Genomic DNA, 25,997 nt, shown 5'->3' with positions numbered 1-25,997 from the left:
CTGGTAGCTCTAAATGAAGTTTCAGCTGTTGTTCAAGTGCTATATAAACCAATATGGATATATTGCATTGTATTTTGGACAGCCACCCTCATTTTAAGCTCTTATAACTCCAAACCTATATAACTTGGGAATGAACTTTTTTTCTTATGAAAGAAGAGAGTGTCAGGTTTCTTACGCATTGAAAGTTTATGTCTTCCTAAAACTCAATGTTCTGTGGGTCCTGGAATTCAAGTGGCAATGATCAAAACCCTGGCACTAGAGTGGACACATTTTTGCACATCTGGCACCCAATTATAATTATTATTATACATTTGATTTCTAAGCGCCTTTCAAAACTCTCAAGGTCGCTTTACAGTCACAGGATGTTCAGATTACTTTGATGGATTTACTGAATAAAAATGTGATGGGAAAAAAAATGTAAGGGATGAACAAGAAAAGAATCTCCTTCATGTCATTGTCCTTGATGACGCTCATGCAAACTTGTGTGTGCAGAAACTTGGGAAAGAACGGACTGTCCAACAGCAGCATCCTTCTCGACAAGTGCCCGCCGCCACGGCTCCCCCCTCCTCCGACGCCAGCCCTGCCCAAAGACAAGCTCAATCCACCCACCCCCAGCATCTACGTGAGTGACAGAAAGATCCCACCTGACCCCCCCCCCCCCCAAATATATACAGGTAACATCCGACTTACGACCTAGTTCCGTTCCGACCAAGCGGTCGTAAGTCGAAATCCATTCCAAAATGTTGAATTAAGCTGAATTATTATTATTTTTTTAATGGGGTCTGGGAGGTCTTGGTCGTAAGTATGGGTTGGTCGTAAGTCGAGTTGGTCGTAAGTCAGATGTTACCTGTATATAGGTAACATCAGACTTACGACCGATTTCCGTTCCGACCAAATGGTCGTAAGTCAAAATGGTTGTAAGTCGAAATCCATTCAAAATGTTGAATAGAAACTCGGAGGCTGACTCACAAACTCCCCCCTCTGGTGCCATCACGCGGTCGATTGCTGTGCGAGAGTGAGATGCTGGCTGGCTAGCCGAAATTGTCGAACACGTTGCTAGCGCGTTGCAGTGTCAGGCGTATAATTAAAAAAACATTTAAATGGAGGTTGTGGTCGTAAGTTGAGCTGGTCGTAAGTCGGATGTTTTATAAATATATATTTTATAAGCGCCTTTCAAAACTCTCAAGGACATAGCTAATAGATAGCTATCTAGATAGCTAGCTAGCCGGCTAGATAGCTAATAGATAGCAACCCGGAATAACTCAAATAGATAGAAAGCTAGCTAGCTAGTTATTACATAGTCAATAGATAGTCAGTAGATAGACAGCTAATAGATAGATAGCTAGTCAGCTCGATAGCAAATAGCCAGCTAGCTAGTGGCATAACTAAAAATCTTAAAAAAAGACATCTTTTCAAGAACAAAATGAAAACCCAAATGCTTTATTTAACACACAAAAACTGGAATTGCAGTACAGTAATCCCTCGTTTATCGCGGTTAACTCATTCACTGCCATTCCCGAATTTATTTAATGGCTGGAAAAGGAATATATTTAATGGCTGGAAAAGGTGGTGGGCAGGGTGCGGAGGGTCCAGTAGGACTGCTAGGGAATGAGTTAAAGCGCTATATAAATCAATATGTATTGTATTGTATTGCGATCAGTTATCAAAACATTCCGCAGAAAAGCGAATCTTTTTTGGGGGGTGGGTGTGGCTAAATCCAACATTGCTCATTATCATCATAATAATATCGGACACCCTGTTTCCTGTTTGATCCAGCTGGAGAACAAGCGAGATGCTTTCTTTCCACCACTGCACCAGTTCTGCACAAATCCCTCCAACCCTGTCACTGTCATCAGAGGACTGGCTGGAGCTCTCAAACTGGGTAAATATTACAATCAATATACGATAACTGCGCCTGAAGGCAACCCGCTTCATGTGCAAGCAACACTAAAATTATCTTTTATTGTGCCAAGTATGTAGAACACACAAGGAATTTGTCTCTGGTAGAACACGCTGCACTAGTATCATCATCATCAACAAATTGCAAAGAGGCACTAGACAGTTCCATTTGGGTGACCGTTTAGAGAGTTAATGGCGACGGGGTAAGAAGCTGTTGAAATGTCTGCTGGATTCGGTAGCGCCTGCCTGAGGGGGAGTCGCTGGAAAAGGTGGTGGGCAGGGTGCGGAGGGTCCAGTAGGATTTCCCACGCTCTTGTCTTGAATCATCGGAATCTGAATGATCTTGATTGCCATGTACGTAGGACACACAAGGAATTTGTCTCAGGTAGAACTAAGAATCAGAATCATCTTTATTGCCAAGTATGAGGAACACACAAGGAATTTGCCTCTGGCAGAACACGCTGCACTAGTATCATCATCAATAGACAGTTCTATTTGGGTGACCATTTCGAGAGTTAATGGCGACGGGGAAAGAAGGTATTGAAATGTCTGCTGGATTTGGTGCACATGCATCTGTAGCGCCTGCCTGAAGGGAGTCACTGGAAAAGGTGGTGGGCAGGGTGCGGAGGGTCCATTAGGATTTTTCAACGCCCTTGTTTGGATTCTTGCAATGTGCAAGTCCTCGAGAGTGGCTTGTGCGAGGCCAATGATTTATTTTCCCGCCGTCCTCACTGTCCGTTGAAGTCGTATTTTGTCCATCTTTTATGTACTTGTTGGCGGCTCTTTGCAGACCTGGGCCTTTTTTCCACCAAGACGTTGGTGGAGGCCAACCCGGAACATTTGGTGGAAGTGTGGACGCAGTTGTCGCAACCGGCCGATGAGAACTGGGATGTGACGGGCACCAAGAAAATGTGGCGCTGTGAAAGCGCTCGAGCTCATACGACCATCGCCAAGTACGCTCAGTATCAGGCCGCTTCCTTCCAGGAGTCCCTGCGGGTCAGTGACAACGCGAAGGACCGTAATTTACATTCCCAATGCTCAAGATAAGTTGCCAATGTCATGTTTCGTGCAATTTTTCAGGAGGAAAATGAAAAAAAGGCACTCAAGGAACCATGTGACGCAGAGCCAGCAGCAGAGAGGTACAAAAGAATACAAATAACACTCCAAAATGTTATTTGAAGGGACTGTATTTTCTGGTGTATAAGGTGCACCGGAGTATAAGGCGCATCCCCAATGACTGGTGTACGGTGATACCTTGGCTTACGAGTGTGTAAGGCGAAAAGTGTGTATCCCAAAAAATAATTTCCCATAGGAAACCATTAAAATGAGAATAATCCGTTCCCAGGTCCCCATAATTTTCTACTTTCTAATTTTCTAAGCCTTAAAACTACTCACAATATACCTTATTTTATGTATAATAAATGTATTATGGTATTATAATTAAAGAAATAAACTGTACTGTATAATAAAGTCATTTTATTGACCTTTGTGATGGTCGTTGATGGCTTGATGGAATGGAGTGGCCGGTTTCATCAGCATTAAACACTTGATGAGGAACGTAGCCTTCTTTCACTATCTTGAGGAATGATCCCTTGTATGTGCTTTCTCTGCTATAATTTTACCTTGTTCCTCATCAATTGTGTTCTGTTTAGCTGGCTTTATAGCTTTTTACATCAAGTGTACAGATGGCTTGTGCGGGTTATTTGTGGAGCCTGATTGATGGGAATTTTAACCTACTAAACACGGTAGTCATGTTTATCTCGTATCATGTCAGACTACAGCCACAATCATTAATAATAATATAATAATAATACATTTCATTTCTAAGCGCCTTTCAAAACTCTCAAGGTCACTTTACAGTCACAGGATAACTTTTTCTGTGGGTGAGAAGCGACAGCCACCCGCGCCAGCGTTCACTCAACCCGGATGTAACTCAAATAGATAGAAAGCTAGCTAGCCAACAGTTAGCTATTAGCCACCTAGCTAGATAGCTAGTTAAGGATATATGCTTGGTCTTTTTGGCAGTGTCGTACGCAAAAGAAGAGGACCGTTGAAGCACATCAAGTTCGGAACCAACATCGACGTGTCGGACGAAAGGAAGTAAGCATTGACTGTAGTTTGGCCATCTTGAATCTAAAATCAATTATTGTTATTATAATAATGTTTTTTAAACACACTTTCCTGTTTTTCTACCAGGTGGAAGCAGCAGCTCCAGGAACTCAGTAAACTGCCTGCATTCGCTCGGGTTGTATCAGCGGGAAACTTGCTGAGCCACGTGGGCCACACCATCCTAGGAATGAACACGGTGCAGCTGTACATGAAGGTCCCGGGGAGCCGAATAGCAGGTCGGTTCAACAAGGGGATGCATCGGGGCCATTGACTCATTTTGACAGCCACTGGTGCCGCTTTGGAAATCTATTGCGCCAGCAGTAGAGTTCCAACAGTTTTGTATACATTACAGGTACAGTTATACAGTCATAAAAATCGATAATACGAAATATAAATTGATGAAAATGACACTAAAAGTTATCAAATTTAAAAATGACCTTTACACAGTTTGCTATATACTAGTATTCAATGGAAAACGTTGCTTAAAAACAACAGATTGACATCATCCTGTCGTGTACACGTCACGTCAGCCATTTTAAATGGATTTCAACTTACCACCGTTTGACTTGCGACCGTTTTGTCGGAACGGAACCCGGTCGTAACTCAGATGTTACCTGTATTTTGTTTCGGTTTATCGATTTTTATCACTGTATACCTTTACCTGTAATGTATACCAAACTGTTTTGTATCGATGACAGGTACAGTTATACAGTAATAAAAATCAATATTATGAAATATAAAATGATAAAAACGGCACCAAAAGGTAAGTATAACATTTATAAAGGAACTGTACAGTAAACAGTTTTGTATACATTACAGGTACAGTCATAAAAATTGATAATACGAAATATAAAATGATGAGAAAGACACTAAAAGTTATCAAATTATGAATGAACTGTAAGCAGTTTGCTATATAATAGTATTCAATGGAAAATGTTGCTTAAAAACAACAGATTGACATCATCCTGTCGTGTACACGTCACGTCGGCCATTTTAAATGGATTTCAACTTACCACCGTTTGACTTGCGACCGTTTTGTCGGAACGGAACCCGGTCGTAACTCAGATGTTACCTGTATTTTGTTTCGTATTATCGATTTTTATTACTGTATGCCTTTACCTGTAATGTATACCAAACTGTTTTGTATCGATGACAGGTACAGTAATAAAAATCGATACTATGAAATATAAAATGATAAAAACGGCACCAAAAGGTAAGTATAACATTTATAAAGGAACCGTACAGTAAACAGTTTTGTTTGTACACGTCACGTCGGCCATTTTAAATGGATTTCAACTTACGACCGTTTTGTCGGAACGGAACCCGGTCGTAACTCGGATATTACCTGTACTAGGGCCAATCTAGTTCGATCGGACTCCATCCATTTTAGAACTTGGTCCCCTTTTCAGACACAAGATGGCCAAGCGGCCATCTTGTTTAATTTCTCAGATGCATCCCTGGTTCAACAAAAAAGGATCACGTTCTTCTCCCTTCAATCAATGTGGATTTGGTGTTTTTAGTGATTTGTATTTGAATTGTTTTCAAATATTTTTTTGTCACCCATAGGCCACCAGGAACACAACAATTTCTGCGCGGTCAACATTAACATCGGGCCGGGCGACTGTGAATGGTTTGCTGTGCCGGAGGCCTACTGGGGTGTCATGAGCAACTTTTGCGAAAAGTAAAATCCTCCTTCTGAGCGGCCGTTTGTTGCCAGGGTTAGCACATCGATGAAAAGGTTTCTTCAGCCGTCATCTGTACTTCGTCAGCGAACTAAAATCTGTTGCTGGTAGTTTTGGCCCTATATATATCCCTACTGTCCAGACATGGCGGTGCCAGACTCTGCTATGATTGGTCCTTGCTCTCAGGTTGGGGGGAGCAGAGCACTACTCCGTGCGGCTACACTGATTACTTCTATTGTCCTGACTGATTACTTCTATTGTCCTGCCTCAGTATGGGATCTACGACTGGCCTGATTGCCCCATTTGCTTTGGTATCACCTCATCAGCATAACTAAGCCTATGTTGCCGAAGAAGTCGGTTGTAGGAACGATCCAAATTGAACTACGCCCCACCATTGCGATTTAGTGAAGGGTTTTGCTGTTTTATGAAAATATCTTTTTTTTTACTCCCCTTTCAAACATCTATTTTCTTTCGCTAAGATTTTAACCTCATTGTCGTCAATTGAGTGGTTGCTAGCTTTTAGGTGCATACATACTGCAGATTGAGGCCCACTAGTATTATCCCTGCGAGGTTTATAGTCTTTTTTTGAGAATTTGTTTAGTTTCCCCTATGTATTGCTCTTTACAATCTTCATGAATAAACTACATTACTTTGTTTTTCATTTGGCAGTCTATCTTTTGGATGCACTAATTTATGCCTTACAGTGTTTATCGGTTTGAAATAAGTAGGAATTTTGTGTTGCCAAAGGACTCTGTAGTTTTTTCAGAAACTCCTGCAATGTAATGTACTGCTACTCCTCTCCTTTTTGTATCTTCAGAATTTTTGCTTTCACTCCCTATTCTTTCCTTTTGACATTTGTTAAATGACCACTCAGGGTAACCACAGTTTGTTCAAAGAAGTACAGATGACGACTGAAGAAACCTTTTCATCGATGGACCACTCCTGTACGACTGAGCAGGGTTATCACAATTGACCACTTTAACCTTACGTTGTTGTCACTTGCACCTCCAGAAATAATATCAACTTTCTCATGGGCTCGTGGTGGCCAAATTTGGAGGACCTTTACGAGGCTGACGTCCCCGTGTACCGCTTTATCCAGCGACCTGGTGACCTGGTCTGGCTCAACACCGGCACGGTGCACTGGGTGCAGGCTATTGGCTGGTGCAACAATATCGCCTGGAACGTCGGACCGCTTACAGGTATTTTTTAATTTCCTTGTCGCAAGAGGGAAGCAGTTTTAGCTGAGCGGAACCTCTAAAGGAAAACTGTCTCCAATTTACAGTCGGATGACCTTTTTAGAAGAGCATTAGTGATTTCCAGATGATTATTCACCTTTTCAGCTGATTGGCTTGTTTCCTGGCAACATTGTGTGACTTTGCTAACATACCTCTGTGAAACTGAAAAATTGCAAGAAATACAGTGATAGCGCAGCTTATGAACTTAATTGTTACACAGAAAATGTGTATAAGGCGAAAGGTTCGTTTCCAAACATTTATTTCCCATAAGAAACCATTAAATTGAGAATAATCCGTTCGCAGGTCCACATAAAACATAATTTTCTACTAAATAAACATTAAAACTATACAAAATATACCTTATTTTATGTATAATAAATGTGCTATTGTATTAAACAAAAAAAGTATCCACCGTTGCCTAGCTATCTATTTGCTATCTCTTAGCTGTCTAACTAGCTAGCTAGCTATTAGTTATCTATTAGCGAGCTAACTTGATCTATTTGAGTTATTCCCGGTTGAGTGAACGCTGGCGCATGTGGCTGCCGCTGCTCACCCACAGAAAAACTGATCCTGTGACTGTAAAGTGACCTTGAGAGTTTTGAAAGGCGCTGATAAATGAAATGTATTATTATTATTATTATTATTATTATTATAAAAACCCTGACATTGGAGTGGACACATTTTTGTACAATTTATCCCCAAAATGATTGTGTAAATGTTGTGCGTTATGATCCACCTCGATTATATGCTGCTAACTCTTTTTTTTCTTCTCTTTTGAATGTGATTTTTTTATATTTTTTTAAGCCCATCAGTACAAGTTGGCGGTGGAGCGTTATGAGTGGAACAAGCTCCAAAGTGTGAAATCCATGGTTCCCATGGTGCACCTCTCTTGGAACATGGCGCGCAACATCAAGGTGTCCGATCACAAGTTGTTTGAGATGATCAAGTGAGTTCGTTTCTCTGATACGTTTCTGATACTGCCCTTACTCTTCAGAATCATTTTTATTAGCCAAGTATGGACAACACACAAATTTGTCACCGGTACAACACACTGCACTAGTATCATCATAAACAAGGATGACAAGGTTTCTTCAGCCGTCATCTGGACTTGTTTGAAGGTGTCGGACATTTCGCTCCTCATCCGAAAAGCTTCGTCAGCGAACTAAAGTTGTGCTGGTAACTCTGGTCCTGTATATGTCTCTACTGTCCCTAAATGCTAGCAACTACTCATTTGACGACAGTGAGGTTAAAATATAATATATATACATACACATATATATATTTATTTAATATATAAAAAAAATAGATGGTTTGAAAGGCGCAGTCAAAGAAGCCATTTTTGTTAAACAGCAAAACCCTTCACCAAATCGGCATGGTGGTGAAAAGTTTCATTTGGATTGTACTTACAACATACTTCTTGGATCGTTACCACATAGGTTAGTCATGCTGATGACATGATGGGGCAATCAGGGCCAGTCATAAAACATAATTAGCGACAACTAACGACATTAGCTTCATGGGGTTGAGGGGAGGAGAGGACTATTCCCTGAAGCTTATCTCACGACTTCTTTTGTTTGTTTGATTCAATTATGTCCTATAACTGGCCCTGATTGCCCCATTTGCGCTGGTATCACCTCATCAGCATGACTATGTGGTAACGATCTAAGAAGTCTGTTGTAAGCACGATCCAAATGGAACCTTGAACCACCGTGGCGATTTAGTCAAGGGTTTTGCTGTTCAGAGAATAGTCCTCTGGTCTCCCCAATCTTAGAGCAAGGACCTATCATAGCAGAGGTCTGACACCGCCACCTCTGTCCATTAAGGATATAAATAAGGCCCGAGCTACCAGCACAATTTTAGTTCGCTGACGAAGCTTTTCGGATGAGAAACGAAACGTCCGACACCGTCAGATGACATTTGAAGAAACCTTTTCCTCGATGGATCACTCCTGTACGAATGAGATTTTCCACAGAAACAATGACATTGTGGTTGATTTTCACTTTATTTCTTTATTTTATGTTATTTTTTTTTTATGGGCGTGTGTTAACCGTCACCATCCTATCGGATTGCGTTCTTTGCAGGTACTGTTTGCTCCGGACGCTGAAGCAGTGCCAGTGGGTGAAGGAAGCTTTGGCCACGGCTGGCAAAGAAACCGTGCTGAGGAACCGAAACCGAGATGAACCGGCGCACTACTGCACCATCTGTGAGGTTCGTAGCACAATTGACAAATTGACACCTCTTGAACCCATCTGTGACTCATTTGGTGGCGTCGGTGGATTACCGTCATTTCCGCCGTACTCAAAAAGCCTTGATTTGGTTCAAAAGATGACCCTGCGCCCCCCTTTCTAGCTCAGATAACTGCAGACCTATGTAATTTAGGAATTATTATTTTTTCTGATTAAAGAAAATAATGTAAGGTTTCTTACACTGCATTGAATGTTTGTGTCAAGGAAATTATTAGCTAGCTAATGTATCGATAATAATAATAATACATTTAATTTCTAAGCGCCTTTCAAAACTCTCAAGGTCACTTTACTATTGGCTATCTAGCTAGCTAGGTATTACCTACCTATTCACTAGATATTACCTATTCGCTAGGTATTAGCTATATATTCGCTATCTATTCGCTAGCTATTATCTATCTATTTGCTACATATTTGCGACGATAAAGCGGGTCCGCAAGATGAATAAATGACTGAACGAACATTCAGTACTTGGTGGCTACTTTGCAATTAGCCACGTTGAGCTCTTGGTGATGTTTCTCGTGGTCTTCAGGTGGAGGTTTTCAACCTGTTATTTGTTCGTCGTGAGCTGCTGTCCAAGAAGCAGTACGTTGTCCACTGCCAGGACTGCGCCCGCAAAGGAAGCGCCACACTGGATGACTTTGTGGTGCTGGAACAGCACCGGATGGAGGACCTCATGCAGGTCTACGACCAGTTTGCATTAGTAAGTTCGCACGATCCATGACCCCAAAAAATTGACTCCACCCCCTTTCACTGCTGCTTTCTTGACCAATCACGTGGCTTTAACCGAAGACTTGGGGCGGGGAATAGAGGACAAAAACAGTCAGCTGCCATTTTGTCGTTAGGAGAACGGGCTCGTTCACGAACGACACATCACTCATTGTGGCAGCTCTGTGTGTATCCCGAAAAATAGTTTGTCTGCCAAGGGAAATTTTTCATAAATTTAACGTTCGTAAACCGAAAATTTCGTAAGCCAAGGAGTTCGTAAAGCGAGGTATTTTTCTTGCTGTTCTTTTGACACTGATGAAGCAGACCAGCACACTCGCGTCAAATATGCCAAGTACAGGTAACATCCGAGTTACGACCACCCGTACTTACGACCATGACCCTTTTTTAGTTTTTTTTTTGTTTTTATTCAACGCGCAAACTGTTGGCAACGCGTACAACAATTTTGGCCAGCCAACATGGCACACACTCGCACAGCAATCTACTGCGTGACTACACTCAATACAATAGTTATACAGTGCAGATACCGTCTCGGCAACATCTCCTATAGTACTGTACACTGCTTTTTTGTGTGACGGGCGACCTCTTCTGGCCGTTAGCAGGGAGAGCAGGGTAAGTATGACGTTTATAAATGAACTGTACAGTAAACCGTTTTGTATACATTACAGGTACAGTTATACTGTAATAAAAATCGATAATATGAAATATAAAATGCTAAAAACAACACTAAAAAATAAAGTATAACATTTATAAATGAACTGTACAGTAAACAGTTTTGTATACATTACAGGTACAGCTATACAGTCATAAAATCAATAATACGAAATATAAAATGATAAAAAAGTGATAACATTTATAAATGAGCTGTAAACAGTTTGCGATCTAATAGTATTCAACAGAAAATGTTGCTTAAAAACAACAGATTGACATCATCCTGTTATGTAAACGTCATGTCGGCCATTTTAAATGGATTTCGACTTACGGCCGTTTGACTTACGACCGTTTTGTCGGAACGGAACCGGGTCGTAACTCGGATGTTGCCTGTATTTTGTTTCCTGAAGCAAATTAGGATTTATTCTCCATGTCGTCCATTTTTTTAACTCATTGTCTACTGGACAATGTGCAAAAATGTGTCTATTCCAGTGCCAGGGTTTTTGTCATTGTCACTTGAATTTCAGCACTGAATTCCTTTTTTTTTTTTTTTTCACCCATTCCATAGGCCCCGCCCCTTCATTCCTCTTCATCTTGACATTAGGAGATGCATTTCTTCTGCAGCGGAAACCGTGAAGCCAATTTTAATAGAAACGTACACGGACCACTTTCTGATATTCAGGAAAGCCAAGGCCGTCTCGACCCCTTTGCCAATGCCCCCCGTCCCCCGTCCCCTCTCCCCCGCATGGCAAGTCTCCATAGCGACGGCTGGAGGCTGAGGCTGCTGTGCGCGTCTGTCTATGCAACCTATTTGACGTGCAGGCCACCCTCCCAACCAGATGGGGGCGCTGCGCCAAGATTGCTCGCAGGACTGTTTCTCCCTCTCCACCCCTTTCAGACCTCACCAATGACAATGGTTCAGCCCATTTCAGTGGAGGACTTCATCAAAAAACGGTTGAGAGCAGGAGAACGAGGGTGGACTTTGTTTTCAATGCGTGATGAAATATTTTGTAGATATGTAACTGTTGATAACTGGCTTTACCACCCTGAAAAGACTACTGACTTTATTTTTTGCTCCTGTTCTCACTCTCACTTCTGCATCGAGGCTTTGGTGTTTTGAGTTTTTAAAAACAATTTCCCCCCCAAATGTCTTCAGTTTGTTCTCTCTTAAAGGGGCAGTAACGTGCTCTTTGTCCATGCGATTTTCAGACTTGGTATCTTCACAAAATTTGTCATGTGATTTTGTTTTTATTCTTTCTCAGCTTTTGATTTCCTTTGTCTTGTTCTTTTGTTTCTTAACTAAAAAGGAAAAAAAAATATCGTTTATATTATATATATATATATAAGTGTATATATATATATGTGTGTATGTGTATATGTATATATATATATATGTGTGTGTATATATGTATGTATATGTATATATATATATATATATATATGTATATGTATATATATATATATATATGTATGTATATATATATATGTATGTATGCGTGTATATATGTGTGTATATATATATATATATATATATATATATGTGTATACATATATATGTATGTGTATACATATATGTGCATACAAATGTACATATACGTTCATACATATATGCATATACGTATATACATATATGTGTATACAAATATACATATATGTGCACATACATATATACATATCTGTGTATATTTATATATGTGTATATGTATATATATTTATATATGCATATATATATGTGTATGTATATATGTGTATATGAATATATATGCATATATATATATGCAGTGTATATATGTATAATATATACAGTATATATACATATGTATATATAAATTGACATACACACGCCGTATACTAGCCAAGTCACAAAGAAAATGGGTTGCACATAGACTTATGAAATAAAGTTTTAATTTGTGATCGTTTTGTTGTTTCTAATCTTGATGTAAATTTACACTATTTATAAATTCATATTTATTGCTTGAAAATATTTGTTGATGGAATGCTGTTATTTTTCCCCCCCCCCCCAGAGTACCTGCCATTAAAATTTAAGAGGTTTTGTCATTTTAAAACAATTCCTCTTTCATATATATATATATATATATATATATATATATATATATATATATATATATATATATATATATATATATATATATATATATAGCTTAGCAAGCATTGTACAGGAACGGACATTTAAAATCGTTTTATTGTTTGAAGAATGTTTTATGAGTCAATAAACACAAAGTTGTCAAATCATCTGTCATTTCTTCTGCTTCCTTCAATTTTTGTCCCAAATAAAAGGAGAAGCACGCAAAATGGCCCCCTGTGCTTGAACTTCAAGTAATGCCTGAAACCCAGCAGACAATGTAGCTGTAGACTGACACACACACAGAGTCCTACACTGTATGCCAGGTCCAGAAATGACTCACTTGTTTGGCATCCCGTCACTTGAGCGTTGACGTTCAGAGGTACGTACGTACAAGGTAGTACAAACAGCCCATATAGCACAGGTGTCAAAGTCAACGATCTCGCCCGCCACATTATTTTATTCAGCCCGCGAAAGCAAATCAAAATTGTGGAATCCAATACTCATCTATCGAGCCAGCTTGTTAGCTAGCCAGTTAGCTAGCGACCGAAATACTTAACTAGCGAGTGTGCAAACGAGCTAGCTTGCTAACAAGCGAGCTAGCTAGATATTCAGCAAGCTAGCTAGATAACGAGCGCGCTAGCTGGTGATCGAGCTACGTAACGAGCCAGTTAGCAAACGACCTAGCTCGCTAACGAGCGAGCTAGCTAAATAATGAGTGAGCTAGCTAGATAATGAGCAAGCTAGCTAGCGTTTGAGCTAGCTAGCTAGCTAACAAGCGAGCGACATAACAAGCGAGAGTTAATGAGCGAGCTAACGAGTGATCCAGCTACTTAATGAGCGAGCTAGCAAAGGAGCTAGCTCGCTAACTATCAAGCTAGCTAGATAATGAGCTAACGAGTGATCGAGCTACTTAACGAGCGAGCTAGCAAAGGAGCTAGCTCGTTAACTAGAAAGCTAGCTAGATAACAAGCGAGCTAGCTAGTGATCGAACCAGTGAATGAGTGAGCGAGCTAGATAATGAGTGACCTAGATAGATAACGAGCAAACTAGCTAGCTAACCAGTTAGCTAGTGAGCAAGCTAGCTAGCGACTGAGCTAGCTGACCCTAGCTAATGAGCTGGCTAGCGAGCAGGCTAGCTAACAAGTGAGCTAGATAATGAGCGAGCTTGCTAATGAGCAAGCTAGCTAGTGATCGAGCTACTTAACGAGCGAGCTAGCAATCGAGCTAGCTAGCTAATGAGCTAGCTAGTGAGCAAGATAGCTAACAAGTGAGCTATATAAGGAGCGAGCTAGCTAACAAGCGCAGTAGCTAGCGATAGAGCTACTTAACGAGCCAGCTAGCAAACGAGCTAGCTAGATAACGAGTGAGCTAGTTAATGAGCGAGCTAGCTAGTGATCGAACCAGTTAACGAGCGAGCTAGCTAGCTAACAAGCTAGCTAGCGAGCAAGCTATCTAATGAGTTAGCTAGATAATGAGCGAGCTAGCTAATGAGCAAGCTAGCTAACAAGCGAGCTAGCTAAGGAGCTAGTTAGCGATCGAACTAATGGGTGGGAAGCCGTGCGTATTTGGGTCAGCAGAAAGCGTGTGCGCCGACACAGTAATAAAGATCGATAATACGAAATATAAAATGATATAAAATGATATAAAATGACACTAAAAGTTATAAGATTTATAAATGAACTGTAAACATTTTGGTATATAAGAGTATTCAATAGAAAACGTTGCTTAAAAACAACAGGTTGACATGGTATACTATCCTGTCGTATAGGAGATGCCAGCATGTCGCTATTTGTTATGATCACGTGATCCACACGTCAGCCATCTTGAATGATTTACGACCGTTTGACTTACGACCGTTTTGTCGTAACTCGGATGTTACCTGTATTGGATATCGTGTAATTCGATTTTCACATAATTTAACCTGATTTTTAGTAGTTCATTAATTTAAGTAACAAAAAAAAAAAAAACAGAAAACAAATTGAGGAGCCATTTGGGAGCCAAAAAGAGCCGGATTATTTTAGTGAGCCGAGCCAAAAGAACCGGCTCGCTGAAAAGAGCCGGTTGAAAATTCCCATCACGAGTGAAAGCTGGAGTACTGAGAAAAAAAAAACATTGGAATGATTCTCAGATGACCAACGGAGACCCAGTAGCCAGATGTAGCTGCTGTTAGCTCCACAGGATCTACACTGACGACTGAGCAAGCGTTGGACATCCCGTGAACGCCAGAAGCTCTCCTTCCGTCCATCAACGATGAGAACCGTGGCACGCTGGAACTTCATTGGAGGTCAACGCCAAGTGGCGTTCCGTGGTCATACGCTGCCTAAAAGCGAAAAGGGCACAAAGGAGAGCATTTCAAACATGGCAGATGTATATTTTCAGGAATTCTGCATCATTACCCATAGGCAGTGGTGGGCTTGCAAGGCCTTCTCCGCTGCCCGAAAAATATTTGAATCACAGACTCATATGTTCCAGCTTCAGCTGCGCTATATAAACCAATATGTATCTATTACATTGTATTTTGGACAGATGCCCCCATTTCAAGCTCATATAACTCCAGAGGCATATCATTGAGGAATTAACTACATCAACGACCATCACCAAGGTAAATAAAACGACTTTATTATACAGTACAGTTTATTACTTTCATTACAATACTTTATAGCTATCTGGCTGGCTAGCTAACTATCTAGCTAGCTCTATATTAGCTATAGGTAGCTATCTAGCTTTCTATCTGTTTGAGTTACTTCCTGGTTGAGCGAACGCTGGCACGTGTGGCTGCCGCTGGTCACCCACAGAAAAACTTATCTTGTTTGAAATACGCTTAGAAATGAAGTATTATTATTATCATGATGATGATGATGATGATGATGATGATGATGATGATTATTATTATTAATTAATAATAATACAATAGCACATGTATTATTATTATGTAAAATAAGGTATTTTTGTGTAATTTTTAAGGGTTATTTAGTCGAAAATTATGTTTTATGGTGAACTGGGAACGGATTATTCTCATTTTAATGGTTTCTTATGGGAAATTAATGTTTGGCAGAGGAACTTTTCGCATTACACACACTTTCCGGGAACCAATTAAGTTCGTAACCTAAGGTATCACTGTTCAGTGATACCACAGTTTTGGACCATAATCTGTTCCAGAAACCTGTTCAAAAACCGATTTGTTCAAAAACTGAAACCGCTCTTTCCATTATAATCAAAGTAAAAAATGTTAATCCGTTCTAGTCTAGAAAACAACTTTTTATTTAACAGCATAAACTGTATTTCTTAAGATCCTTCAGGTCACAAGTTATTTCCTAGCCAGCGGCATCCTCTAGTGGACGTGTCAGCTAATAGCTAGCTAGCTAGCTAATGGATAGCAAATAAATAGCGAATAGATCGCCAGATATCCAACAGCTAGCCAGCTATACAGCTTACAGACAGCTAGCTAGACAGCTAATAGCTCGCCAGCTAGCTAATGGATAGCTGATAAAGAGCTAATAGATAGCCAGATAGCCAACAGCTAGCCAGCTAGACAGCTAACAGCAAGTCAGCTAATAGCTAGCTAGGCAATGGATAGCAAATAAATAGCTAATAGATCGCCAGATAGCCAAAAGCCAGCCAGCTAGACAGCTAATAGCTCGCCAGACAGCTAATGGATAGCAAATAAATAGCTAATAGATAGCCAGATAGCCAAAAGCTAGCCAGCATACAGCCAGTCAGCTAACAGCTAGCTAGCTAATGAATAACAAATAAATAGCGAATAGATAGCCAGATAGCCTACAACTAGCCAGCTAGACATCCTACAGCTAGCCACCTAAGAGCTAGCTAGCTAATGGATAGCAAATAAATAGCTAATAGAGAGCAAGATAGCCAACAGCTAGCCAGCTAGACAGCTTACAGCCAGCCAGGTATACAGATAATAGCTCGCCAGCTAGCTAAAAGGAACGCTAATAAAGAGCTAATAGATAGCCAGATAGCCAACAGCTAGCCAGCTACCAGTTTCCACGTTATCGCCAGTATCAGTAACCCGGCTGGGATAACGATATGCGTTCTCAAAGAGCTACGAAATATACACGTCTCTCCTTGACCAAACTTCACCCTCGCCTCCGTCGCGAATGAAGCATCTTAGCAAAAAAGAGGTGCTGCGCGTTTCCATGGAAACAGCGGGCAATCAGTACAAAGTGCTGTTGGGGGAGTAGGGGGGGGTTGGTGGTGCCGCATGGATCCATGTGCAAGTGTGTGGGATGCTGGCCCGCTTTCAATAGATGAGCAGTAATGGAAGGAAGAGTAGGATGGAGAAGGAAAACGAGGCTCGAACGGAGGTCAAGGTGCCCGATGCCTTTGGAGAAATCTCTTGGAAATTTGCATTTCTGCACTGCCCAAAGTTATCCGGGAATTAAAAATGTAACGGAGAGCGCCATTTCCAAATTTGTTCTGGTTTTTTTTTTTTTCCACGCTTGGCTGCCGATAAAGCGCTGATCAGACCTCTAGCAATGTTTTTCTCTTCCGCATTTGCCTTTTTTTCCCATGAGGGTCAATTTGGATCGTTCCTACAACCGACTTCTTAGGCAACATAGGGTTAGTTATGCTGATGAGGTGATACCAGATCAAAAGGGGCAATCAGGCCAATCGTAGCCCCCATACTCAGGCGGGACAATAGAAGTAATCAATCAGGACAATATAACTAATCGGTTTAGCTGCAGGGAGTAGTCCTCTGCTCCCCCAACTTGAGAGCAGGGACCAATCATAGCAGAGTCTGGCACTGCCACGTCTGGACAGTAGGGATATATATCGGTCCAAAACTACCAGCAAAAGATTTTAGTTCGCTGATGAAGCCTCTTGGATAAGAAGCGAAACGTCTGACACCTTCAAAGAAGTACAGATGACGGCTGAAGAAACCTTTTCATCGATGGACCACTCCTGTACGACTGAGAGCTTACACAGATATTTGTAGCTTAGCCATGTTACTAAACATCCATTGAGAAATCAAACAGACTGAGGGTCAAAGGTCGGAATGCAACCTCCCTCTCTGCTTGCCGGCGCGACGATTCTTATTTGCACTCAGCCAAAATGCCATCTCCGCCAAATACAAAGACAGAGTGTGTAAGGCGAAAAGTGTGTATCCCAAAAATTAATTTCCCATAGGAAACCATTAAAATGAGAATAATCCGTTCCCAGGTCCCCATTAAACATAATTTTCTACTTTCTAATTTCCTAAGCCTTAAAACTTGATGTGGAACATAACCTTCTTCTTTCACCATCTTGAGCAATGATCGCTTGTAGATGCTTTCTCTGCGATAATTTTACCTAGTTCCTCATCAATTGTGTTCTGTTTAGCTTTGAGGCAGCTCCGTGTACGAAAAAAGTTTGTATGCCAAGGTAAAGTTCATATGCCAAGGTAAAATTTTCATATATTTAACGTTTGTAAACCAAAAAGTTTGTAAACCAAGGGGTTCATAAACCGAGGTATCACTGTACTGATAGATCCGACTCGTCCATGCTACGCCCACATGATTGGCACCATTTCCCACTATTCAATCGCCCACGATCTGTGCGCCAGCTAATGCTAATGGCAGCAGAGTGCCCAGGTGCACATGTACTGAGCGTAATTACGGAGATATGCGTGAAAACCATTTTAGCGGGATCATCTGACACTTGGTTTATTGCAGTAATTGTGATAAACAAGTGGGCGATGGCGGTTCTGACAGAACGCGGCGTGACACCAGTGACATTTAATAGCAGACGTTTGCTTTTTTTTGTGTGCCGAGAACATTTCATTGGCTGATAACTAAATTAATGAGTGGAATTGTTTCAAGACCAAACTTTTTGCAATGGCGGGCCTCGCATGTCAATCCTAGGCCTTCAGTAGTGCTACCTCTGAATCACTCCACAGCTGTGAGTGTGGTGTGATATTACTACACGTCCACTAGGGGGTGAAGTCGCCAGGAAATGACTTGTGACTTGAAGAAATTTAAGAAATACTGTCGTTAAACTGTTTGAATTTTTACTATGAACGTGCGGATTCATGATAATGGCAATATGATTTGCTATTTTTGCTAGCTTCGAAGCTGTCCAACGATTGATTAATAATGATACTTGAAAAGTCCGTTTTAAAAATGGCTTTAACAGTAGATATCTAGATGTCTATCCAGTGATACCTTGGCTTACAAACTTAATTGGATCCCAGACAAAGAGTCTCAGGCGAAAAGTGTGTATCCCAAAAAAATATTTCCCATAGGAAACCATTAAAATGAGAATAATCTGTTCCCAGGTCCCCATAAAACATAATTTACTACCTTATAATTTTATAAGCCTTAAAACTACACAGAATATACCTTATTTTATGTATAATAAATGTATGTATGTATGGTATTATAATTAAAGAAATAAACTGTACTGTTTAATAAAGTAATTTTATTTACCTGTACGGTGGCCGGTTTCATCAGCATTAAACACTTGATGAGGAACGTAGTCTTCTTCTTTCACCATCTTAAGGAATGATCCCTTGTAGGTGCTTTCTCTGCGATAATTTTACCTAGTTCTTCATCAATTGTGTTCTGTTTAGCTGGGTTGATAGCTTTTTGCATCAAGTGTACTGATGGCTTGTGCGGGTTATTCGTGGAGCCTGGTTGATGGGAATTTTAACCTTGCAGTCTACACTGAAAAATTTTTCCTAAATTTAACGTTCGTAAACCGAAAAGTTCATAAACCGAGGGGTTCGTAAACCGAGGTAACACTGTACCAGCGCTTGAGGTCATCTGACCACTTTGTCCAGATCAAATACGTCAGCAGGGAGGCTGATGGGCATCATGTGAAGCGTCACGTCAGGAGCTCCGATAATGGCGTTAACTCAAAGAGGAAGGCAAGGAATGTATCCTAAATTCAACCCTTTGGCCTCCCCGCTAACCCCCCACAGCCCTCCCAGTCATGGGTTCTCTCTCCGCCGGGTATTGGCATACAAAATACAGTGATACCTCGGCTTACGAACGCTTTAGCTAACAAACTTTTCGCCTTCCGAACGTTAAATTCGTGAGAATATAATCTTGGCATAGGAAATATTTTTCGGGAAACACACGGAGCGCCAGAATGAGTGATGTGTCATTCGCGAACGAGCCGGTTCTTGGAGCTCCTGAAATGGCAGCCGGCTTTTTTTCCCCTCTATTCCCACCCCCAGTCTTCGGTTAAAGCCGCATGTGATTGGTCAAGATCCGTGGTAGAGGAGGGAGGGGTTACAGAAACAGAAACAGAAACACATACACACACACTAAAGGGAGTTTGCTGATCAGCCCTCTCGCAATGTTTTTAATGTGAAATAATTCGTTTTTCACGGTTAGCCAGTTTATTTTAGCAGACACATGGCCAATAGATCATTTTTGGTTATAAATAAAGTCAACAACAACAAAAAAGTCACACAGAAAACTATATCCATTGATTATTTTTAGAGGGTGAGTAATAATGCCTCAATGTAATTGCATTGTTGAAAAAGCAACCAAAAAAAATCATAAAATAATATAATAAAATAAGTAATAATAATAAGTGAAAAATAGACACATTTCCATGTTCTCGAATTTCAGTGCTCTTCTGTGAGTATGGGTGCGTGTGGCTTTAGGGACCACACACATTAACTGAAGTCAATTCAAGTCAAGTGAGCCCCCACATCGAGTGACAACACTGTGCATTACGGTAGTCTCCCACCGGCGAGCGGCGTAGGCCACCTTCGAAATAAAAGCATTATAATCAGTGCATACACGGCATTGGTTTGAATTTAAATAAACAAATGTAAAATAAGCTATTTCATGGCTGTCAAGTCACGATAACTTCACCAGGAAGAATAAAAACTTGCATTACAGTGTCAGGAAGCGTTCTCTTCGTTGAGACGCTTTCATTTTGAAGGTGGCCCAACGCCGCGCGCCAGCGACACGTTTACCGTAATGCACAGTATTGACAATCGCAGTGGTGGCTCACTTGATTTGAATTTTACGAGTGTAAGCTGGCTGGCGTGACCTCGATACACTTTTTGCACCCCCTCCCCACCCATGCACTGGGCCCACACTCAAGCTAACCATTTCAAGTTTTAAAAATAAAAAAAACACACTGAGAGGGAATTTTAGGTTGATTTGTTAAACCCGACGACGACTGAAGGTGGTCAGACTTTTTATTTACTCTCCACGGACGCACAGAGGCAACGACGGTCACCGCGTGGTCGAGGCAAAGCGTGGCCGAGACAGCGACGCTTTGCTGCGGCCATGGTTGCCATGAACCGTCGCGAGCGGCGAGCAGCAGAAACCAGCGACGGACAAAAATGTTTGGACTCCGATCCCGTGTCGAGTTGTGTCGATTCTGAGCCCACGCGTGCGCAAAGATACGGACGAAACAAAGTACTCAAACTTCCCACGTCTTTTATCGCGGCTGTCGACGTGAGTGACAAAAAAACGAGCCGCACTTACCGATCTTGTTGGCCACTTGTCCCCGAGAAGGACTTCGCGCGTGTGTCAGCGCGTGTGCTGCTTTTCATGACATCGCGGGGATTCTTTCGCCCCTGCCTGCCTGGTGCGCAAAAGGCGGCGTGCGGACCAAACGTGGCCCCCTCCGTGTGGAATCTGTGACCTAAAATGTGAATGCACGCTTTTGCTGTCATTCTTGTTGTTGCAACAGGGTCCATCGAAACCATCTCAACTCAACTACCCTCCACCACGCCCCCCCAAACAAAAAAAATAATAATTCACAAAATCTTCCTATCACAATAGTAATATTCATTTCTAAGCACCTTTCAAAACTCTCAAGGTCGCTTTCCAATCACAGGATACATTTTTCTGTGGGTCAGCAGCGGCAGCCACACATGCCAGCGTTCACTCAACCCAGGACAATTCAATTAGATTGAAAGCTAGCTAGCTAATACATAGCTAAGAGATAGGCAGCCAGATAGCTAGCTAGATAGCTCGTCAGCTAATAGATAAATAGGTAGATAGGCAGCCAGCTATCTACACAGACCATTTTGTCTCAAATCCAGTTCGTCTCAACTGCTGCTAGCAAACCACAATAATGCCGCTACTAATAATCGCTACTATTGTCACGGCTAAGCAGCAAAATATTTGCTTGTGTTAGCGTTTTATTATCATTTCAAATAATATACGACATACTACAACTTTTATATGGGAATTATAATCATGAATAAGGGCAACTACTAGCCAAGGTTGACAGGTATGTTTGTGCAAAAAGCTACCCAGGTTAGCACACCTGTGCCCCCCCCCCCTACTCCCATACCACCACACTTCCCCTCTCTGCAGCGACACACAAGCTTGGGCGGTACAAGGTACGTACACGCCAGGCATACAAATGGCCACATGGATGCACGAAATACTTACCGGGCGTCACAGAGGCTCCGAAAGCCCCCTGGCAACCCCCCCAAATGCTTCCGGGGGAGTAGGGGGGGGGGTTCCGTTCTTGCCGCAGTCCCTTCACACTCTCGGCTTTCCTCCTCCTTCCTCTCCGTGCTTGCAACTTTCTTTTCTGATCGTCACCAAACTGATGCTTCCCAACACGCCACTGCTCAATGGACACGCAGGAAATAGAGCTCGGTTGCCCCCACCCCCGCGTGTGTGTGTGTGTGTATCAGAGGTAGGAGAAAAGGTTTCCAACCCACACACATCACCCCCCAAGGCGCTTAGCCTCCACAGTAGCTCATCACTTAACCACCACGCACACAGTGTACACCTACGTACGTATTGCATCACGCGCACAAACGTCGCCAGTTGCATCTCAGCATTAGCATAGCCACCTGTTAGCATTTATTGTAAATAACCAATCATTAATCGTTAATGACATATGAATGAATTGATGGATTCGGGTTTAAATAAAAAAAGTCCGTGGTTTACCACAGTGGGCTTTAGATTTCATTGCTAGGCCTTCAGTAGTGCTATGTCAGAATCAATCAACAGCTGCAATTGTGATGTGATTTTCGAGGACTCGCACACTGCAAGAATCCAAACAAGAGGCGCGGAAAATCCTACCGGACCCTCCGCACCCTGCCCACCACCTTTTCCAGCGGCGTACCAAATCCAGCAGACATTTAAACAGCTGCTTCCCCATGTCGCCATGAAGTCCCGAAACAGTAACCCAAATAGAACTGTATAGTGCCTCCATTTTTCTTATGATACTAGTGCAGTGTTCTACCAGAGACAAATTCCTTGTTTGTTCTACATACTTGGCAATAAAGATGATTCTGATTGTAATTTACTACAAGTCCACTAGAGGGTACCGTTAGCCAGGAAATGACGGACAGACCTTTCTTAACTCATTCACTGCCATTCAAGAATTTATTAGGAATTGAAAATATGACATAGAGCGCCATTCCCGAAATTGTTAGGGTTTTGTTTTTCTTGTTTTAGTTCCTGCTGTTAAACAGTTTAAAAAAGTGCTTTAAAAAAAGTTGTTTTCTAGACTGGAACGGATTAATATTTTTTTACTTTGATTATAATGGAAAGTGCTGTTTGGTCGACTTAGCGTACTGGTAGTGGGACCCTAAGTCACACAAACGCACACCTCGTTGGTGTTTTTCGATGATCTTCTTCTGCTCGACTGAAACAGCGCAACAGGGTAAAAGTAATGAAAGGAAGCTGAAAGACAATTTGGAATTAGTTCATAAGAATTCATGGACAAAATAGAATTAACATCAGTCCGTGATTCAGACATTTTTTAGGCCAGCAGAGAAGGCTTTGCAGGCCTTGATGCTCCGCCACCGGTAGCCAATGTAGAAACATTTCAACAGCACGTTGTCTTTATTTTAATCTGGTGTAGTGTTAATGGAACGTGAATCGGATATCAAGTATTGAACTCATTCACCGATACTTTTAGTCCCGGAACATTTTCCCGATACTTTTGTTGTAGTGCTACGTAAAAAACTTATACCAGGGACTAATTTGTGAGCCATGATGAATTGAATGTGTTATGAAGTGTTTGTGTGTGCACTTGGAGAGGCACATAGGAACACATGGGCCGCGTGGGCGCATTCTGGCAAAGCTCAACCGCGCTGCCGCACAAAACATTTCTGGCTACCTAGCTACCACTTGATTTGATATCTATTTGCTATCTATTAGCTATTGAGCTACCTAGATGGTGAGCAATTAGCTATATATTAGCGAGAAACCTAGCTATTTTGCTGACTATCTAGCTACTTTATTTGCTATCTATTAGGTATCTGGCTGGCTCATTAGCTATCAAGCTAGCGAGATAGCTAGCTATTAGCTTTCTATCTATTTGAGTTACTTTCGGGATGAGTGAACGCTGGCGTGTGTGGCTGCCACAAATATCCTGTGACTGTAAAGTGTCCTTGAGAGTTTTGAAAGGCGCTTAGAAATGATATGTATGTATTATTATTATTATTATTATTAAAATCTTCTTCTGTGACTGTAAAGTGTTCTTGAGAGTTTTGAAAGGCGCTTAGATATGACATGTATTTTTATTATTATTATTATTATTATTAAAATCTTCTTCTGTGACTGTAAAGTGTCCTTGAGAGTTTTGAAAGGCGCTTAGAAATGACATGTATTATTATTATTATTATTATTAAAAACTTCTTCTGTGACTATAAAGTGACCTTGAGAGTTTTGAAAGGCGCTTATAAATGAAATGTATTATTATTATTATTATTATTATTAAAATATTCTTCTGTGACTGTAAAGTGTCCTTGAGAGTTTTGAAAGGCGCTTAGATATGACATGTATTTTTATTATTATTATTATTATTATTATTATTAAAATCTTCTGTGACTTTAAAGTGACCTTGAGAGTTTTGAAAGGCGCTTATAAATGAAATATATTATTATTATTATTATTATTATTAAAAACTTCTTCTGTGACTATAAAATGACCTTGAGAGTTTTGAAAGGCGCTTAGATATGACATGTATTTTTTATTATTATTATTATTATTATTATTATTATTATTATTATTATTATTATTAAAATCTTCTTCTGTGACTGTAAAGTGTCCTTGAGAGTTTTGAAAGGCGCTTAGAAATGACATGTATTATTATTATTATTATTATTATTATTATTAAAAACTTCTTCTGTGACTATAAAGTGACCTTGAGAGTTTTGAAAGGCGCTTATAAATGAAATGTATTATTATTATTATTATTATTATTAAAATCTTCTTCTGTGACTGTAAAGTGTTCTTGAGAGTTTTGAAAGGCGCTTAGATATGACATGTATTTTTATTATTATTATTATTATTAAAATCTTCTGTGACTTTAAACTGACCTTGAGAGTTTTGAAAGGCGCTTAGAAATGACATGTATTATTATTGTACTATTATTATTATATCACCACAGTGGATTTTATTGTATTATTTTATCACCACATTGGAAGTCCATCGCACACCTGTTGTGATTGATTCTCTACAAGATGGCGGGTCTTCAAAAAAAATAAAATAAAACGAACCATCGTGTCAGTAGCAATCTTCAAAAATATGTCCGCCAAATCCGCTAATCCTATTTTATTGCTAGGAAGTCATTTTTTTGTTGAACTTTCATATGCTCCGTTCCCTTGATAGAATGGGCAAATAGTTTGCATTCCTGCGCACACAAATATACACGAATACACGCTAACACTAATACACACTCGCACCGCATTGCCACTGAGTGCGAAGTGAATCATCATTCCAGACAATATCTTTGTCAAACATACCAGCCTTGACAACCAGACGCTGGCAGATTTGCAAGAGCCATGGCAACAGTCAGTCGCGAACACTGCGGACCAGAAAGTGTTTTTGTGCCGTACAAAAAAAAAAAAAAAAAATGGCAGATAATTCCTACCTGACAACAATTTTCATACTGACGAAGCTGACGAATGGAAATCAAGAGGCTGTCACTGACTAATACGGCGCGCTAAAATCATCAAATGTAAAGTATTTGCAATGCGGACGGTCAGGGCCTGCAAAGCCTTCTCTGCTGGCCTAAAAATATCAGAATCACGGACTGATGTGAATTATATTTTGTCCATGAATTCTTATGAAATATACAGTAATAATTCCATTGTATTTCAGCTTCCTTTCATTGCTTTTATAATAATAATAATAATAATAATAATAATAATAATAATTATTATTATTATTATTATTATTTATATTATATTATATTATATTATATTATATTATATTATATTATATTATATTATATTAATACAGTAAAGTCTCGTTATATCGATATCGGATATATCGATAGTCCCGGTTATATCGATATTTTTTCGGACTCCCTTGAATATCGATATAACGAGACTTTACTGTATAATAATAATATAATGATGATGATGATGATTGTTATTATTATTATTAATAATTTTATTAGTAATTTTATCATTATTATATAT

The 25,997-nt window shown here is 40.4% G+C and overlaps 1 protein-coding gene and 1 long non-coding RNA gene across 4 annotated transcripts in view; one reads left to right on the top strand and one right to left on the bottom strand.

The window, feature by feature from the left end:
- Positions 1 to 11,857, top strand: part of LOC148902708 (lysine-specific demethylase 6A-like) — a 31,995-nt gene extending 20,138 nt beyond the window's left edge. For all 3 annotated transcript variants that reach the window (XM_088989464.1, XM_088989454.1, XM_088989474.1), the window contains 12 exons: positions 493 to 622; positions 1,777 to 1,882; positions 2,690 to 2,895; positions 2,980 to 3,038; positions 3,925 to 3,999; positions 4,096 to 4,244; positions 5,575 to 5,689; positions 6,702 to 6,889; positions 7,730 to 7,871; positions 9,007 to 9,133; positions 9,701 to 9,871; positions 11,114 to 11,857. In XM_088989464.1, the coding sequence (XP_088845590.1) occupies positions 493 to 622; positions 1,777 to 1,882; positions 2,690 to 2,895; positions 2,980 to 3,038; positions 3,925 to 3,999; positions 4,096 to 4,244; positions 5,575 to 5,689; positions 6,702 to 6,889; positions 7,730 to 7,871; positions 9,007 to 9,133; positions 9,701 to 9,871; positions 11,114 to 11,143 (1,498 nt within the window). In that variant the 3' untranslated portion in view covers positions 11,144 to 11,857. The remainder of the gene's footprint in view (positions 1 to 492; positions 623 to 1,776; positions 1,883 to 2,689; positions 2,896 to 2,979; positions 3,039 to 3,924; positions 4,000 to 4,095; positions 4,245 to 5,574; positions 5,690 to 6,701; positions 6,890 to 7,729; positions 7,872 to 9,006; positions 9,134 to 9,700; positions 9,872 to 11,113) is intronic.
- Positions 11,858 to 12,660: 803 nt separating this feature from the next.
- LOC148902707 (uncharacterized) lies at positions 12,661 to 22,103 on the bottom strand. The gene is made up of 3 exons (XR_016114720.1): positions 21,997 to 22,103; positions 21,079 to 21,238; positions 12,661 to 14,951 (listed from the first exon to the last, which is right to left on the bottom strand). It is a non-coding gene; the product is annotated as an uncharacterized LOC148902707 (long non-coding RNA).
- Positions 22,104 to 25,997: the final 3,894 nt, after the last annotated feature.

Source organism: Hippocampus bargibanti, linkage group LG01 (assembly GCF_051943395.1).
Source record: "Hippocampus bargibanti isolate YZ-2025 linkage group LG01, ASM5194339v1, whole genome shotgun sequence".
NCBI lineage: Eukaryota > Metazoa > Chordata > Actinopteri > Syngnathiformes > Syngnathidae > Hippocampus > Hippocampus bargibanti.
This window is presented reverse-complemented; position numbering and strand designations above follow the sequence as displayed.